Genomic DNA, 19440 nt, shown 5'->3' on the forward strand with positions numbered 1-19440 from the left:
CCCTTAATAGTTTAAGAGACGGGACATATTTTGATGGACTGGGAGTGACGAGGTAATGAGAAGGCTCAAAACAGAAGGTGCTGTTCAGAAATAGCTCTGCAGCTGGTTACGAGATACCAACAGAGAGGGTTGACATTTATTTTCTATATCGACACTTTGAAGACCAGATTCTACTCTTTCTTGGCCGCTATTGTTGAGTTGAAAAGTCTGCTGCCAAATCAATGCCACTTTATAGGTAATAGCTCTTTCTTTTCTTTCTTTCTTTTTTTTATTCTCACCTCCCATCCCCTCGCCTTTGGCAACCATCAACTTGTTCTCTGTATCTATAGGTTTGTTTCTGTTTATTCATTTGTTTTTGTTTTTATTTTTATTTTTTAGATTCTACATATAAGTAAAATCATATGGTATTTGTCTTTCTCTGTCTGACTTAGCATAATGCCCTCTAGGTCCAATGTTGTGTTAAGTGACAATATTTCATACTATTTTATTGCTGAATAATATTCCATTGTGTGTGTTGTATCTTCTTTATCCGTTAATCTATTGATAGACAACTAAGTTGCTTCTATGTCTTGGCTACCACTATAATGCTGCACCGAACATAGGGGTACATATATCTTTTTGAATCAGTGGTTTTTTTCTCTTTCCTCCAGCTGTTTAAAAAAAATTCTCTATGGCATTCACCATCCTCACAACTGTGTGTCTAGATGTGGTTGAAATGTAATTTATACTGCATAGGACTCCATGTGCTTCCTGAACCTTAGGATTTATGTCTTTCATCAAAACTAGAAAACTCTCAGTGAAAATCTTTCCAGTTATCATCTATCCACATTTCCACTTATACTACAACCTCTCCTTCCATTCTATTATTTGTGTCTCTTGATGTCTCCTTGATCTCACCACATTACATTCTGACTAATTAATGTTGATTAATTTTTCTGTTTACCCATATTCTCTCTTCAGATGTGTCCAACATAATAACTCATCCATTAAAATTTTTTCATGGAAAGGAGGGGTGAATTGCATCATTTACATTTTGGACAACTTATTGAGATGTAATTTATGTGCAATAAAATGCACTCATGTAAATCGTACAATTAGGTGATTTTTGATGAATGTATATTCCTTTAAAACTACCACCACAGTCAAAATACAGAAAAATTGCCATTACCCCTAAGAGTTTCCTTGTGCCTCTTTGGGAATTTTCAGTAATTATTTCTTCAAATATTTTTTCTGGTCCCTTCTCTTTCCCCTCTCACTCTGGAATTCCAATTATGTATGGATTGGATATTTGGATACTGTTTCCTCAGGTCTCTGAGATTCTCTTCATTTTTTCTCAATCTTCATTCTTTCTATTGTTTGGATTGGACTCTTCTAATTTCTCTATCTAAAGTTCACTGATTCTTTTTTTTTTGCCATCCCCAATAAGTGGATGAGCCCATCTAGTGAACTTTTTAGATTTTAGTTTTTGTACTTTTCAGCTCTAGAATTTCCATTTGTGGGTGTGTTAAGTTTCCATTTCTCTATTGAGAGTTCCTAGCTGTTCATTCAACATACCATATTTCCCTTTAATTTTTTGACCATATTTATAATAACTGCTTTAAAGTCTTTGCTAAATTCAACATCTGGAGCCACTCGGAGTCAGTTTCTATTGGCTGCCTTTATGCCTGTGTATAGAGCATGCTTTAATGTTTCTTTGCATGTCTAGTAATTTCTGGTTGAAAATTGGGCTATATGGCAATTCTAGATTGTGCTATATTCTTTTGAGGTTTGTTATTTTTTTGTTCTAATAGGCAATTAACTTGTCTGGACTCTAATTGCAAACTTTGTCACTCTTATGACATGCAGCAACTAATATCTCTGTCATTATGATTTTCCATTGCTACTTTCTTCACCTGGCCTTCTGGGATTTTTCCCTGTCTCTGTGTAATTTGGTGGTTATTCAAGGATTTCAATAGAGATAGAGGTCACTCTTTTTTTATTTTATTACTTCTAGAGGTTTCCTTTTCCCTAATTTCTATCTTTTCGGCTGTTTTGGGGCTCTGTGTCTTACATTTTAAGCCTGTAAGATTCAACTTTCTGGTACCTGACTTGTGCATGGTTAGGAAGTTCACTCAGTTAAAAAAAAAAAAAAAGTAGTGACTTCACAGATAGGGCCACACAAAGCTCTGAGATTCAAAGGCATATTTCTTTCTGGTTTCTGCCCACTTTTTTCACTAGGCCCCTTAGGGCCTCCTCCCACACACACGTAGTTTAGCTCTTGGCCAAAGATTTGAGTAGAGTTCATATTCAGAGTTTAATACTCCTTCTGTGGGTTTTCTGCTGCCAGTACTTTTCCTGTAGATTTCTAGCTACATTTTCAGCCTTGAACTCTGATATTTGGCACCTTAGCTGGTAAGGCTGTGGTTTTCCACTGCAATTTTTAAAATAACTATAGCTGTAAGAGTTGGGCATCACCCTTAGGCCAGGAAGACATAAACTTAATTCTTATCCCTTCCTGTGGCAGTTTTTTTGAGAGTAAACTTTCCTTCTGCTTCTGTCTGCTTTTGGACTCTCTCCAGGGTCTTGAAATAGTTGTTCTTTAAAAAAAAAACCTTTTAAAAACTTTGTTTTTGTCATTATTTTTTATGGGAGGTTTTCATGATCACTTTACTCCTCTGACATTTCTGGAAGTAGTCTACCATTAGATTTTTAATTTAAATATCTCTATTTTTCATTTGAAGTTCTAGCTGATTCCTTTTTAGTTAAATCTAACTTATGTTCGTGATAGTCTTTTTATTTCTCACATTACAAGTCCCTTTTTGAAAAATGTATTTGATTACTCTAAATATCCAATAATTCTAGTATCTGGAGTTCGGTGGTGCCATTTGTTGTAACTGCTGCCTCTTTTTTTTTTCAACTTTTTATAAGTAACTTTTGAATTAAACATGGAAAACTATACATCCTAGTTTGGGGGTTTAAATCTGCAGAGAGGTTTTTTGTTTGCTTTTATCTGGTGTCCAAAGAATATCATGGACCATTGCCTTTTATTAATTTCTAAGGATAGGAGTTTCTAGCCAGGCAAGTAGTATAAATTTGTAGTCCAATTCTACTTGAGGACAGGCTCATGATTATAAATTCTTACAGGGAAACCTTTCTTTTTCATGATACAGATTTTTTTATGAGGATAGCCAGTGGGTAGATTTTCTTCCCCTGAGCCGTCCCTTCATTGACAATATACCTCTTTGAAACTCCTGGTTAGCAGTAGTCTTAATTATGGTTCTTGCTTACCTCCAACTCAAAACCTAGTCTACTGTACCCCCCATTCCCTCCAAGAGCTTTTTATACCTCATCTACCTGATTATCATAAGAAATGAGATAAACTTCAATACTGCCAATTCCTACTTACTGCTCTGAGTTTTTATTTTCTTATTTGATTTTTTACTCTGGGAAATTCTGAACATAAAAGTAAAAAGAAAAGTTCAATACATACCCATACACCCATAACCTACATTTATTAGTTGTTAACATTCTACCATATTTTCTTTTCTGTGTATGTGAGTATGTTTGTTTGCTGAACCACTGTAAAGTAAATTATATACGTTATGACATTTTACTCCTAAATATTTTATCATGCATCTTCCAAAAATTTGGGTTTTTCTCTACAAAATTGTATTACTGTTTTCATACTTAATAAATTGTATTAATCAGAGTTCTCCAGAGAAATAGAACCAATAGAATGTGTATGTGGGTGTACTCATACGCTCAGGGGGATAAGAGAAAAAAAGAACTAAGTAAATGAAAAGGAGAGAATTATCTAAGAAAATTGCCTAGAAGCAAAGGTCATACATTTCTAGATTGAAAGAGACTACCACAAATCTAACTCAATGAATAAAATGATCCACACCAAGGCACATTATTACAATATTTTAAATACTGGAGCCAAAGATAATATTAAAAGCTTCTAGAGAGGAAAAGAGGTAACGGTCAATTAATCAGGAATCAGAATGGCATCACATATTGTCACATCAGCACTGTAATCTTAGAGGACAAAAGAGCAATGCCTTCATGTTTCTGAGGGAGAACAATTTCCAATGGAGACTTCTATACCCAGCTAGACTGTCAACCAAGTATAAGGTTAGAATGAAGACATTTTCAGGCACAAAGACTGTCAAAAAATTAACTTTCCATTTACCATTTGTAAAAATGTTACTGTAGGAAATATTAAAAATGGAGGGCTAAATCAAGAAAGAGGATTGCATGGGATCATGGGACAGTGATCAAAAACAGGAGAGATGTACAAGGAGCCTCAGGAAAATAGTGGAAGGAAGCCACAGGGCGATAACTCTGCAGGAGACCCTGAATGCAGCCTCACAGATTGGAGGGCCCCAGGAGGGACAACTCAATGAAAAATTGAACTGATAAACAGTGTGGTTGATTGAACTGAGAGGCTTTTTAGAGTTGTTCAAAGTTTGAGACTGAATTAGTGATGAGTAAGTTGAAAATGGAGGAAATGAAAACCAGATACTTGTATGAGAAAAAACATGCACTCATCCACATGGCTTCTATCAACTAATAGTTACATAATTTTACTAATGTAAACATTGAATCTTGAACTAACCAGTGATATGAGTCACTGATATGACTTTATAGGGAGAGTGAGAAGGGCACTAGGATGGCGTGGAAGCTGTGTATATATATATATTATTGGCTGGTAGATAGGGTGAAAAGCTAAATCCTTATCTTCCACAGTATGAAGCCAATAGATACTGTTTAATATTGAAGAAAAGTCAATAAATGAAATAGCAACATGTTGTTTAGAAATACATTAAGCATAGGGAGAAATATCTAGAAGAAATGAAAGTAATTGCCTCTGGAGAGCAATACAGGGAAGTGATGGGAAGGGAGACTGCTGCTGGTCATTGTTATAAACCTTATAGTACTATATGACTTTTAAACTATGTACCTGCATTGCTTTTATATAAAAAAGTTTTAAATTAAATATAAAAATTAATTTCAGAACTTTAAATACTCTTTGTAATTAATTAATTATGACACATATCACAACGCGTCGTAATATCATCATGTTGTTAAAGTTCTAAGTTACCCTCACCTTCTTCAAGGGCAGCGTATTCTGCCTCCTAAGTTTGTACTGTCCAATGCAGTAGCCACTAGCTACACATAAATTTAAATTTAAGTTAATTTAAATTAAATAAAATTCAAACTTTAATTGTTAGCCACGCTTGTTACATTTCGAAGTGTTCCATAGCCACACATGGCTAGTGTCTACCATACTGGACAGCACAGGTGTTACTTCTATCATTTTGGACAATTCTATTGGACTGCGCTGTCCTAAGTCATTCTCAGATATAGTTCTTCTTCCCAGCTCTTACCATTCCCTCAGAGACGATACACAGTAGCGATTGATGGTGTGGGCTTGAGTCAGACTACAGAGCTCAAGTGTGGGCTTCATTACTTACTAGCTGTGTGACTTTGGAGACATCACATCACCTCTTGTTGCTTCAGTTTCTCCATCTATTAAAAGAGGATACTAATAGCACCGTCACCTTAGGGGTTGTAAGGAAAAACCTTGATAATGTGTTTAAACGAAATGCTTAGCACATGCCTGGCTCTTGGTAAACACTCAGTAAAGGTTACCTACTACAACTAGTATTATCATCGTCATTGTCATCATGCTCCCCCATATATTCCTCCAGCCACTTCTGAGCTCACATACAGCTCTAATGGATAGTTCCCACACAAACCGACAGTTTCTACCTTAAGGGCCTGCCTCTCTCTTTTTCTCTGCCCGAGGTTTCCTTGGTGTTACAGGAGTTTGCTCAATCTGGAGGTAGAGCAGCCCAGAGGTGCTGGGATTTACACCTCCAGTGGAAGCTCTCAAGCAGAGAAGGATGGCACCAATGGATAAGTACCCTACTTCCCTCGTCGGGGCAATTTGGAGGTGTAAACTGTTTTTCATAACCTCTCAGGGCCCCACTTGTCCACAGCAATGATCTGCTCAGTGATGCACACTTTGTTGGCCCTTCTCCCATTCCTGTCTTACTTTTCCTTTCTCACTTATGCTTCTTGAGATCTCCTCCCATCCTGCACCCCCATTATGCTCTCAGGGTCTGTTTTGGGGGAAACCACACTAAGAAAATTATTGTCATTACACCACCACCACCACCATCATCATCAATTCAGGTTCTCCATATCTCAGAATGAAGCTCTTACAGTACCCTCCTGACTGATTTTTCCATCCTCTTTTTCTCAATAGCTAGAGTTATCTCAGTTTAACATAAAAGTGGAGTTATGACTTACCTGCTTAGAGTCTCCATAGGTTTCTTCTTGCCCAAAGGCAGAGTTTTAAGCTTAGTTCTTCAACAAAGAACCTTCACAAATTCCCCAGAGCTTATTTTACCAGCCTCGCTCTTATCTAGTTATGCTGCTCACCATCCTTTAAACACACCATTCTTCTTTGTACTTCTGTGTCTTAACACATGCTGTTTCCTCTGGTTGGAGTAATCCTAGCAGTAATAATTAATATTCATTGACTATTTACCCTGTACCAAGCAGTATCCTAAGCAGTCTGTACAGATTAGTTCATTTAATGCTCACAGTAACCTTAAGAAGATTTTATATTCTCCCTGTGTTAGAGGTATGGAAACCAAGGCTAAAGGAAGTCGCATTTTTAATAGTAAAGTTGGGTAACTCCAAGCTTATGCCCTATTCTTGTCAGGAAAGTGACATCACACTCACATAACCAACTTACAAGAAATCAACTTTACTCAGGAGAGAGACAGAGAGAGAGAGCGAGGAGAAAGAGAACAGTAAATAGTGTGAATAATCTGCCTGGATTCTACTCCATGCATATGTGTTCCCAGGGAGTGAAGGGGAGGCAGAAATCTGCTGTTATTTCTTTTTTCTGGGCCTGCTGTACCAGGAGCACCTACCTGGTTGAGTGTGATTACAATGCTTAATTATTTAAAATGTTCATACTACATAGACCCCCCCAACCCCCCACCACAATGCATGCAAGTGGCTTACTGAGAGATGGTAAACCCTCTCTCCGTGGGCTTTTCAAGGCTGACTTTGACCACGTATGACTGACATCACAAGCTAACTCCCCGGTGCTTAATCCTTGAGTAAGGTGAGACTCCATGGTCCTGCTTCATTCCCCCCACTGCCCTGTGGTTGTTTTCTCTCCTACTTGCTCTCCTTGTAGACAACTGCTTATCTCTTCTGACACAGGTCAAACATCACCTCGGGGAAGCGTTCCCTAACTCTCCTGGGAGGACTTTTATTCCTCCCAGCTGAGCTCCAACAGCACACATACATATTGCTTTTAGTGCTCTCCTATGTTGCATTCTAACGATTCATCTATGTAGCACTTTCTCCAGCTAAATTGTGGACTCTTCAGTAGAGCCCTTTTCTTTCTTTATTTCCAGTAGTTGAGTTACAATCCCTCCTCCACAGCAGAGATTCAGGAACTATCTTCCTTTGGTTGTCAGGAAGGCAGGTCTCCCTGTTTTCTAGGAAAAGGAATGAGATCAATTCAGAGTGGTTATCATGGCATCGGTCATGTTACTTACAGAATCTGGCATACCTAAACTAATCCATACTAGCTCTATTCGCTTTTTGTCTCTTTGGTTTCTTTGTTTTTTGTTTTCTAGGAGGTCACTTTTTGATCATGGGTCTTTAAGAAGCCAGTATCTGCAGGGTAATATGGGCTATTGAGTTTTTCTCATTAGATTTATGTAAACATGTTTATGTTATCTATTTCATACCCAGATTAAGACATCTCCTGCCAGCCAAATGCAACCCCTAAAACCCTGAAACTGGCACCATCTCTGAAGGTTTCCAAGTTGCCTTTATAATTTTCTGTCTTGTGAAAGATGTGTTTTTTTAAGCTGTGTGTGTATATATATATATATATATATATATATATATATATATATACATACACACACACACACACACACACACACACATAGACACACACACACACACACACACACACATTTTTTTTTGGACCGATTAATAGCATAGCTACCCAAACTTGGACAGAAAGGTCAAGATTCAGAATTTCTGGAAGCACCAACATAAGGAGCTAATGAGTTCATGTTTTCCATATGAATGAGATGCAAATACACATTCACTGCTTCCTTGCTCTATCTCTCACCCTTGACTATGCTGGCAACCCTTGCTTTTCCTTTTAGATATGAGATTTGTGGGGAACAAAAAAAGCATTTTCCTGTACTCCACCTGCTGGATAGAGTGAATAAAACCCTCAGGGAAAGATCTAAGTATTTAGCAAATATAACCTCAGCCCCCAAAGTTTTAAGTCTGGAATACATTTTACAGTCTCAGATTTGAACCTGAGCCAGAAACATGGATGCTGATACTGATTATTTGTGTCCTTTGGCAGCGGGTCTAGAAAAATGTTATAATTCAGTTGCATAGGGAGAGAAAGGGCAAGAATGATTAAGTGTGTATCGCTTCCACCTGGTTATCTCAGATGTTGGAGACTGGAGTCCATCCATTACTGGCTTCAACTTTGCTGTCTGGACTCAGCTCACACCCTGCCCCCTACCCCTTGCTGTCCACACTTGAGCCTCACTGGCATTGTGTTCCCTCCTGCCACAGGGCCTTAGCACGTGCCACTGCCTCTGTCCAGAATGTTCTTCACAACCCATACTCTTTACCTAGTCAACTTTTACTCTTCCTTTAGATATCAGCTTACTTCCTCAGGGAAGCACTTGAGTGAGTTAATCCCATTATTATATATTTTGAAGGCAATGGATATTTCTTTTTAAGTACTCGTCACACATTTTTCTATGCGATCTTTTGTGCAAATTGTTCCTTAAAGTGTAGTATATGTATATAGCACAAGTAATATGATGGTGTTCTTTTAAAAACTTTTAAAGTTATATGTTTATTTTCATGTGTATTAGAAAAAAATGTCTGGATAGTAGTAATGTATCCTTTTATAAACATTTTTGCTTACGGTGGGCCTAAATTAGAAAAATTATGATTCCAACTTCCATAAGACATATGATTTAGAAGTATCATGATCAGGTGATGGGCATATTTTTGAAAGGCAAAAATTTTGGAAGCAGCGTGCAAATGACTGAAATTTTGGAAATAATATGTTCATATATTTTTCCTCATTAGAATATAAGCTCCAGGAAAGAGCTTTTTTATGTACCATGTACCCACCAGGCCTGGTGCATAATTTGGCCTTAATAAATATTTGTTGAAAGACTGGACAAGTGATTGAATAAACAATCTAATGATTCAACAAGTGCCCCTCTCAAGTGACATCAGACCAGCCATAGATCAGATGATTAGAAAGAAGATTGAGATTTATTTTGAGGATCATCCATATGGATTACACACATTGGAGACAGGTTGGAAATTTGTAGATTTAGAACATTCAGCTTCAGATGCCCAAAGACTACAGAGTCCCAAGGCTGTAGGGGACCTTTATAGTTATCCTGCTCAGAGAAGTGCCTCTAGCATCCTGGAAGGTATTGTCACAGGCACAGGCTAGGTTCCCTGGGAAGCAGACTCTGAGATGAAGCTTAGAATGCAGGCAGTTTATTAGAAATCTTAAGATCAACACCAGTGGAATGGAAGGAGCAGGATAAGGCAGACGAGAAGTTGAGGCAATTTCAATAGAGGCCTCAGCTGACTTTATGAGAAGTTCTGAAGCTGGAAAGATCCTGTAGAGCTATCCAAAGTTTAGGGGAAGGGGCCAGGCAATAATGCACCTATGCAGACCACCTCAGAGGGGCGTGCCCTCAGACAAAGCAACTCTGCTTACCAAGGCCATCCATGAAGGATACTGATGACTGAGGCCTGTTGCATATAGTACTCTCAGCAGCTGGGTGTGGGGGTCATTTCTGAAGGGGTAGCTGGTGACAAATCACAGAGTCTACTGCAGGTGTCCATCTAGGCTCTATATGAGAATTTCTAGGACTGGCAGATATCAAAGCTTACCTGTACATGTGCTTCGATCATTGTTGGAATGGTTATAGTTGTTAGAAAAAAAATTTTTATATTGAACAAAAATGACTGCCTTGTCAAGTTCCAAATACCTATACCCATTTTGACTACCAGAACATGAAAAACCAAATGATTTTTGGATTATGTGAAGAGAGCTCTAATATCTTATTTTAAATCTTTTCTTGACTAAACACATCTAGTTTCTTCTTCTTTTTTGGAGGCGGGTATGTTTTTCTGGCTGTTTACTATTTATGTTACTCTCTACAAAACTTTTTTTTTTATTCATAAAACTTCCTTTAATATGCAGCATCTAAAATGAAATACAGCAGCCCAGATGTGGACTGACTAACTCAAACTACAATAGGGCACTTACACTCCATACTCTGTGCCGTACAGAGATAAGCTTAGAGTCAGCCAAGATTCTTATATTTTTTCCAAAGGACCTGCTGTGAAGTAAGATCTCTCCAAATATGAATTTCTGAAATTGATCATTGGGAGCCTAAATGGAAAATCTAAAAGATCATTTTTAGCCCTATCTTATTATATAATATGTATAATTATATTTATTATAAAAATAATAGCAAATATTTATTTAATCCTTATCATGTACCAGATATTGTGTTAAAAATACTTGCATGTCTCCATTTTGTTTGATGCTTAGAACAACCATGTGAGGTTGGGACGGTTTATATTCTCATTTCATAGAGGAGGAAGTGGAGGACAGATAGACTAAGTAACTTGCCCAAGGTTACAAAGTCAGGAAAGGGAGGAGCCAGGATTCCAACTCTGCCAGTTTGTCTACAAAGCTGTCTTCTTCTGTATATGTATATTACATTGATTTAAATCAGGGAATGACTTAACAGTATCTCTAGAAAGCGCCTTGAACATACATGGTAGTTTTCAGATAAGCTCAGAAAAATTAGAAAGATAGCAGCTTTTTTTCATAAAGGGAACAAAGCCAAAATAATTGGTCCTTTTATGTAAGGACTTTCTCCACTACTATAATAAGCTTTTTAAAGAAAAGGACCACATTTATTCATCTTTTTTAAAAAAATTTATTTTATTAGTTTCAAGTATACAGTACATTGGTTAGACATTTATATAGTTGAAAACAATCCCCCTTATTGCTCTTTCCTCTGGTTTTCCACCTAGCCAATGTATTAATGCTAACTGCATTCCCTATGCTGTGCTCCCCATCCCTGTGACCATCTATCAACTACTAATTTGTACTTCTTTAATCCTTCACCTCATTCTCCCAGCCCCGCAACACCCCCTCCTCTCTGTCCATCACCAAATTGTTCTCTATATTTGTGAGTCTGTTTTTGATTAGTTTGTTCTTTTTGTTCCTTAGATTCTGCATATAAGTGAAATCATATGGTATTTATCTTTCTCTTTCTGACTATTTCACTCAGCATAAGAAGCTCTAGGTCCATCCATGTCGTTGCAAATGGTAGAATTTCATTTTTTTAATGGCTGAGTAATATTCCATTGTATATATGAATCATAACTTCTTTATCCAGTTGTCTGTTGATGGGCATTTAGGTTGCTTCCATATCTTGGCTGTTATAAATTGTGTTGCCATGAATATTGGGGTGCATAGATCTTTATGAATTATTATTTTGGTTTTCTTCGGATAAATACCCAGAAGTGCAATTGCTGGATCAAAAGGTTTATCCATTTTTAATTTTTTGAGAAACCTCCAGACTGTTTTCCATAGTGGCTGTACCAATTTGCAATCCTACAAATAATATATGTCATCTTTTAATACTGTGTCTAGATTAACGGTATCTAAATTACCGTTATGCCAGTTACCAATTTATTGCCTGTGCTCCAAATTCACTCTTCTTTGCCTTGTTTTGTGATACAGGATCTGGACCCTATAAACATTTCTCCTTTGCCAGCTAATATAACTTAAGATTTATCAGCAGAGGGCACTGGAGGGACACTGCAAGAGGAAGGGGCTTTTCTTTGGAGTTCCTGTGTTTTCTTCTTGCCCCTGTGGCACAGTGGCCAGTGGGCAGCTTCCTGCCAGAGACTTGGTAATCTACAACCCCAGCAAGTTGCTTCCAAAGGGTTTCGCTGGTACTCCAGTGAGAAGCTCCCTGAGGCGCCGCAGTGAGAGCCTCCAATGTCCTGTGGGCCACAGCCACACCTTTTCCAGCGAAGTCTGTGTCTCATCCTTGAGAGGAGACTGCTCTCAAGTTTGCTCCTTCCACGAATGCTTTCCTCAGCCCTGTTGTTCCAATATTCTTTAGAGATCTTTTACTCCTCTTAGTGATTAGTCCCCTTTCACTAGTTAATAATTATTTTTATTAAAATTGCCCCATTCAAATTTTTGTGTCATTTCTATCTCCTGATTGGACCCTGACTGACATAATGGTAGATACTCAATAAATGATTAATGAATTGAAGAGTTAGATAAGTGAGGAAAGAAGCTTCATTTTCATCTTATTGTTGCTGTTTATTCTTGAGGAGCAGACCATTCAGGGTACCCTCTGCCCTATTGGACTCTTCCCAGATGTTCAAATTGCTTGGGAGTTAACACATTTTTTCAAGCAATCTATAAAACCCATCTCTCTTCTTCACTTCCACTAAATATTATATGACAGATTCTGGTAGCACCAAGAATATAGAAACAAGTTTTTCTCTCATTTGTCCTCTCTGTACAACCACCCTGGATTTGTGATTTTGTATTAGTAGAAATAATCCAGCCAATTTTAAAACCTGTACCATTTCCCTGCTCAGAATCAATTTCTAATGCAGGTGTTCTATTTTGAAAATACCATACATTTTATTGTTCACTTTTACAGGAAATTACTGAACTCCTAACAGAGTTGACATTCCCAGGCTGTGAATAGTCCTATTTTTGCAATCCATGCAAAACAAGTTAGTATATAACAACATTCCTAAAACTTATTTCGAAGATATGCTAAGGCATATCAGTAAAATAATCTAACATCTTGCTCTTAGTATCTCTGGGTAAGACTAAAAAATTTTTCCTAAGGCAGGAAAACATGAAATGGGAAAATCACAGCGAGGTGTGTTTCTGTGATGATAATTTGCACAAACTGCCTGCCTACATTTATATCCCCAAGCACAGCAGCCAAGAAAAAATCCGGAAATTGAACACAGTTCCAAAAACGGAATGTCCAATCGTTCAGTAAGGCTGATAGAAAAGCACATTAAGGACATGGTGAGATTTGCTTCTTGATGTAATAAAACAGACACCAATGTTTAGCTGCTGAATGTGTGACAGTGGGAAGCTCAGAGAGAAGGAATCAATTTGAGAAATACCTTCTCCCTACATCACAAACATTCTCAGACCCATCAGAAGACTCTAAAACTAGGTCCTATAATACAACATCTGTAAAGCAAACCCACCTTTTAGCTTCAGGCTGTGTATGACCTGGTTTCTCTTTTTAATTTTGTAACTAGGGTCTATGGCCATACTACCTTGAATGCGCCCGATCTTGTCTGAGCTCGGAAGCAAAGCAGGGTTGGGCCTGGTTAGTACTTGGATGGAAGACTGCCTGGGACTACCAGGTGCTGTAGGCTTAAAAAAAAAAAAGAAGAAAAATTTTATAACTAGGGTGGAAAGCTAACAGTATAGTATGTCATGGCCAGTGTGTCAACCAAAATGTGGGTACAATGTTACAGAAAGATCCTAGTAGTCTTTTAGTACATTTCCCTTGTAACTTGAGAGAATGTTAGATGAATCACTGGGGTTCTGAGCGCTGGATGTCAGATCCCCACATCTCAGAGTCTGAGTTCTCTGGATTCTAGAGTAAATTTTATGTACGATGGCAAAGGAAGTTTCTTTCTGGGGGTGGAAGACAGGTTTAGGGCGTGAAGTAGGAAGGAGTGGGTGTGCCACTTTTTATGAGTCATCATTTCAATTTTAACGGTTGTTGAATCTCTAGTAATTTTTGACGTGGAGAACATACACGTCCCACTGCTTGGTTGGGCTTAAGTATTCTTACATTGCGCTACTGCTCCTGAAAATAAATTTTGCTAATTTGCAGTTGAGGGCACATCTTTGACGTGTCATTATTACCATACTTGTTAGTATAACAACAACCCAAAAGTGCTAAGGGTTTAGCATTCCCCTCTCCTACCTGCTTCATGGCAGATAGGACATCGTTCAGATAAATATGAAAAGTGATGACTTCACTTATAGTTTTCTGTTTGTGGTCTAATTAACCCATAAGATGCCAATTCTCAGCCACCCTAAACCCCTCTTTCCCTCCCCCCGAACATTTAGGGCACATAGTTACTTTTTTAATTGATGCTGCAAAGGTGAAAACTTTTAAATTCCTGTATAAGATGTATTTCAGTAGCACGGGTGTTTATCTTAGGTCCGAGTCATGGATGGTCAACTTTTTTTTAGGTAGATGAGAGGCTAATTCCCAGAAAGGGATGAGGGCTGGGTTTCTAGCCTTTTCCTGGCTCAATCTACTTTTTATGTCTTGTTTATAAATGGTTATGAACTAGGAATTTGGGGGTCAAGAGAGAGGAATGAAGTGGACACTGCGAGTTAGGGAGAAAATGACCCAAAGAGATGAGAATTCCAAAGGAGAGGCAGGGGTCCAAGTCCCCAGGGCTCTGAGAACAGAAATCTGCTAAGACCAACATTGGGAGCAGCAGTAGGTTCCTGTGGGATCTGCATCATTGCATTTATTTTGCATGATTAGTAGCAAACCAACTAAAAGAATTCACCAAGCCCTCAGAACAGATGGTTTCTGGGTAACTAAATGTCCCCTTGCCTGTGTCTTCAAGAACAATCCATGTCTTTGAAAACACTAACATCATAATACAGGATTCCAACTGAGTCTTGTTGTCTTCAGGAAGAATGGTTACTTTAAGCCAGTGTTTTTCAAACTTTAGCTGTGACCCTTTAGTGTTGTGACCCGATTTAATTGATCTTGACCAGCATTTTTTAGTGATATATAATAGAAAAATTTGAGTGCATCTGAAATATATATAAAAATATATATATATATATATATATATATATATATATATATATATATATATATATATATATATATATGACATTTTTAGTTTCAGTTGTATGTATGTACAAGAGTATGTATATGCTGGGTTGTGATGGAAAATGTCATTCTTAGTGTGGATCAAGCTCCAAAAGGTAGAAAAATATTTTTTTTAGGCAACTTTAAAAGAAAATGGCAGGATTGATTGTGGTATGTAATTAGCAGAGTGAGCAAACACTGCTCAACTGTTTTGTATTGGTTCAGGTGCTTGTATGAGTATGGCTATGTGTGCACATATAAGTGCATGTGTGCTTGTGCATTTGTGTGATCTGATTCTGTCGTGATGTCTAAGAAACAGTGTATTTTATCCTAAGAATAATAAGTCATAAGATTCAGAAGTTTATTTAAGGAGTTGTTGCTTAGTATGATAATTTCAGAAAATTTGATGAGGCAACTTATAGCCTCATGTCAAGGCTCTTGAGATACAAGAGATGCACATCTTAACATTGACTCAAAATTGTAAATAAGTCTTTGAATTTTTTTTCCAATCACAGTTTCTTTGTCTAAGCCCATGCTGGTTAGCTCTACTATAATATCAAAATTTTCCATGATTTTACTATAAAGAAAAAGTATCACTTGAGCTAGTTATGGTGCTTGACTCTTTAGGGGGCAAATTTCCTGAATATACTTCCCTAATTAATCCCTAGAAATGCACCAATATTGACTTAGGTTTCCAAGCAAAATGAAAAATGTTGTTACCTTACCTTTTCCTACCAGTCTTAAAAGTCTAATATTTGGCGACAAGTTAAGTGTAGCAGACAAAGCAGCCAAAGCGGAGATGCCAGGGGAGGTCCCTGCATAGGAAGATGAAACACCACGATACTCAGAAACTCAGAGACATTATCACCTATTAGTGGAACGTTTATTAATACTCATAAGGTGCAAAAAAAATGAGACAGTGATGTAAAATGACAGGTGTCTTCTTCATCAGAGGTCTGCTTTGCAGCCCGTGAGCTCACTCGGTTCAGGCATCATGTTCTACAGGCTGGGGACTTGGACTCCATCACCTCTGACACAAAGCAGGGACCCTGATCTTGAGTAGCACATGATGCTCCAGTCAACTTTTGTAAGTACACACTGTTGGCCGTAGGAGGCTTTATTACCAACCCTTCCAAGGAAACAGATCACTACCACCTCCACCAGCACATTGAAAACAAAGCATATATGTTCCTGATGCTTTTACAGAATGTCAGGCAACTCATTATAGTTGGCCTGAAAATCAGTCCACACGAGAGGCATATGACAGGCAGATGGCTACAAGACTTCCTTAAGGAAGAGACAGAGCAACAAGAATGCTCCATGTTTAGGGAACTAGATCATGTTCAAAACGGAATGGGGAACTACCAACCGCCCCCTTCCTACCAGATCTGACAGGCTTTTTCTGATTTGAAAACGGTCCCCCCTGAACTGACATGGTTGAAAATGTTACATTTACCTTGCCATGTCCTCTAACACTTTGATAGGGATTTATCTTGTGCTGGGGTTTGCTAATTCTTCCAAAACCTGGGTTTCTGGGACTTACTGTTTATTCAGCTGGAACCTACAAAGTCTGTTTTTACTTGACTGAAAGAAATGAATCCACAGTATCTTTCATCACAAATCTAATGCCCCGGGAGAGAATACAGCAGCAAATCAGACAGACAAGGTTCTCAGGAGCCCCAGTACCCAGGAGAGTGCCTGACACACAGTAGGCACTTAATAAATATTAATTGAACAAATATACGAATGATGACTGGGCTGAGGGTGTTGAGGTCACAGTAGTGTTTCTTTTACAAGGCTTTGGGTCTCTGAAACTACAGACTTCGATCTCATCTGTTAGCAACAGTGTTTAAGTTTTCTTGGCCAATTATGTTATACTTGAATTTGATTCATACACTAAAAAGTTATGGACCGTTATAAATATCTTGGATTTCCTCTCTGGGTGCCTTTTTCTGGCCAAATCTTCGTAATAAAGAGATGTAAAGCCACACTGCACTATCGCCAACTTGCCTGCAAAAATTTACTAATGTAAAATAGAACCATCTTATCCAAGTTGCAAAGTTACAAATCATTTTGCTGTAGAAACGCAGGATGGTATTATTCACCATAGTGTTAACTAAGTTTAGTTCCTCAACTGCACTATCCTTTGGAACTTTCACAAATTGTCATTTTTCTTCCGTTTTCAATATAATGGTTCAATTACTAAGGGATTGTTTTCAATTAATAATTACTTCTATTCCTTATAAAACATGAGCTAACAAACACTCTCATCAATTTTTATCCATAATTATCATATCATTGTTTAAGAGTCCCCATTTTTTCAAAGAAAAATTTCTAATAGCACAGTGGAAAACAAAGCAATATCTCATTTTACAGGTAAATGTAGTATAAATAGTAGATAATTGAATAGCTTATATATCGTATCCTATTATTCTCAGTGGCTGACTGCTGATCAGTTTAACTGCCTTTGAGCTATATATTTTTAAATGTGATTAAAACATAGTCTCACAGTAAATTTAAATGGCTTATTTAAGGCCCTTACATGGCAACAGTATCATATGTCAAAGATAAATGGTGTTTCTAATTTGCTAGCCACTTGGGTCAAGTTTACGTTAAGCAGGAAGCATATTTATACAAGTAATCGTAACACAAATGGTCTCTTGGGAAAAGCTGTTTGTGATGGTTTAACGTTTTGAAGTATGCTTTTGTTTATCTTCTAAATGGGCATTTTATAGGCAATGGACCAAAGCGCCTTAAATCCATGCTTCTGAACACAGGCATCTTAAGGGTGAGGAGAGAGAGGGCGGGGTGGGGGTTGAGCCACCTTCATTTGACTAACATTCTTCAGGACCTCTACTTAAATCATGGTGGGGGGTGGCAGCAGCATCTACAGCACCTGGGAACTTGTTAGAAATGTAAAAACTGTACCCCGGACCCACTGAACCAGAATGTACATTCAAACAAGCTCCCCCTGTGACTTTTAAGCACTGCCCTGGGACCCCAAAGCCTCTGCTTTCCGGTGGCCAAGCACATGTCATGGTGTTCCTTTCTCTTTCCTTCTCGTCACTAGAATCATCCTCTTTAGAGGACAATGACCACTCAAACCCATGGTCCCCTTTCTTTCTCATCACTCCTGAACCCAAATGAATTTACCAACATCCGATGTCCTTGCTTTTATCAAGAACCCACTGCTCACGCTTTCCACCTGACACCATCCAGGGGCTTCCTGCTGCCCAGTAACCTTGGAAAAGTCCAAAGCATTGCTTTGCTGTGGCTGAGCCTCCCATCCTTCATTTATTCCATGTTGACATTGCATCCTTCTAAGCCAGAACCCAATCTCCCCTTGCTATTTTAATCCCTTCCATTCTTGAGAGAGGATTTCTTAATCCCTGTTTCTACTCGTGGAATGCTGCCTTCCTCTAACCCAGCCAGCCATAAGCTTCTCTGTTAATATTTATGGGACATTGAAAGGATGAAAGGGAATTATGCCAGATGTTTAGGAGAATCACTGACAGGGTTTACTCAGGAATTATATGCAGTTACTAATGACTCGTTCCGCATCCCCCCGAACGCACTTCTTTTGGCCCTACCTTGGCATTGAGAGGTCCAGCCTGCAACAGGTGCCTGCAGGCAAATGGACCTCTAAACCAGACCCAGACTGGCCAGCCAGTTGGCCCCTGGAAGCAATTTGGTCCCTCTGTTCCAAACTGTGTTGGGGAAAAGGGCTCTGCAAGAAAGCGAACTGGGTATTTAGAAGTGCATTGCTTACAGATTCAGGCTCTTGGGGCCAGGGGTAAACATAGCCAATGGTCAAGGGAACAATCTGGGGTCAACCAGTGAGGACCCCTCCGGCTCCTCTGGAGCCGTCAGCACCCAGAGCAGATTTCTCTAATCAGAGGAGACTGGCAGGGGGAGAAACAGGATCGCTTTCTGGCCGTAGTGAGTCCGGGGACCGCGCTTGCAGCTTCCATTCTTCTTGAGCCCAACAAACCAATTCTTCTCTGCGTGCTTCTTGGATGTGTAGGTGTTGTAATGGTTTTCCTCCAGCCTTTCCAGGAACAAACAGTCCTCATCTGGTGTCTGCTAAAAAGATAAAAGAGAGTCGGTCTATTAGTGAGTGGTTTTAAAAAGGGTTCCTCGGCTTACTAGCTGGGTGACCTTGGGCAAGTTACCTAGGTTCTCTGTGCCTTAGTTTCTTCTTCAGTAAAAACGGGGTAATGAGCCTATCTCTGAGGGTGTTAACGAGGACTTAGAACAGGACTCAGCGCGTAATGAGCCTTCAGTATACATTTGCTGTTGTTATAAGCTCTCCCTCCATTTGCTGTCCTCAAGACCCTGTAGTCTCCCCCTGGGGAGAGCCTGGATGACTACAAGCACCCCAAGACCAGGGCCGGGCCTTTTGTCTCTGTAAAGGCCTGGCACACAG

The 19440-nt window shown here is 38.7% G+C and overlaps 1 protein-coding gene and 1 pseudogene across 9 annotated transcripts in view; one reads left to right on the plus strand and one right to left on the minus strand.

Moving 5' to 3' along the window:
- The first annotated feature begins 13420 nt into the window (after positions 1-13420).
- Positions 13421-13539, plus strand: LOC120581696 (uncharacterized; annotated as a pseudogene).
- Positions 13540-15878: 2339 nt separating this feature from the next.
- The window catches only part of FGF1 (fibroblast growth factor 1), a 90994-nt gene continuing 87432 nt past the window's right edge, over positions 15879-19440 (minus strand). For 6 of the 9 annotated variants that reach the window (XM_039836415.1, XM_039836418.1, XM_039836416.1 and 3 more), the window contains one exon: positions 15879-19097. In XM_039836415.1, the coding sequence (XP_039692349.1) occupies positions 18903-19097 (195 nt within the window). In that variant the 3' untranslated portion in view covers positions 15879-18902. The remainder of the gene's footprint in view (positions 19098-19440) is intronic. The other 3 variants (XM_039836420.1, XM_039836421.1, XM_039836422.1) reach the window with 3 other exon arrangements.

The sequence above is a fragment of the Pteropus medius genome, unplaced genomic scaffold (assembly GCF_902729225.1).
Source record: "Pteropus medius unplaced genomic scaffold, Ma_sr-lr_union100, whole genome shotgun sequence".
Lineage (NCBI taxonomy): Eukaryota > Metazoa > Chordata > Mammalia > Chiroptera > Pteropodidae > Pteropus > Pteropus medius.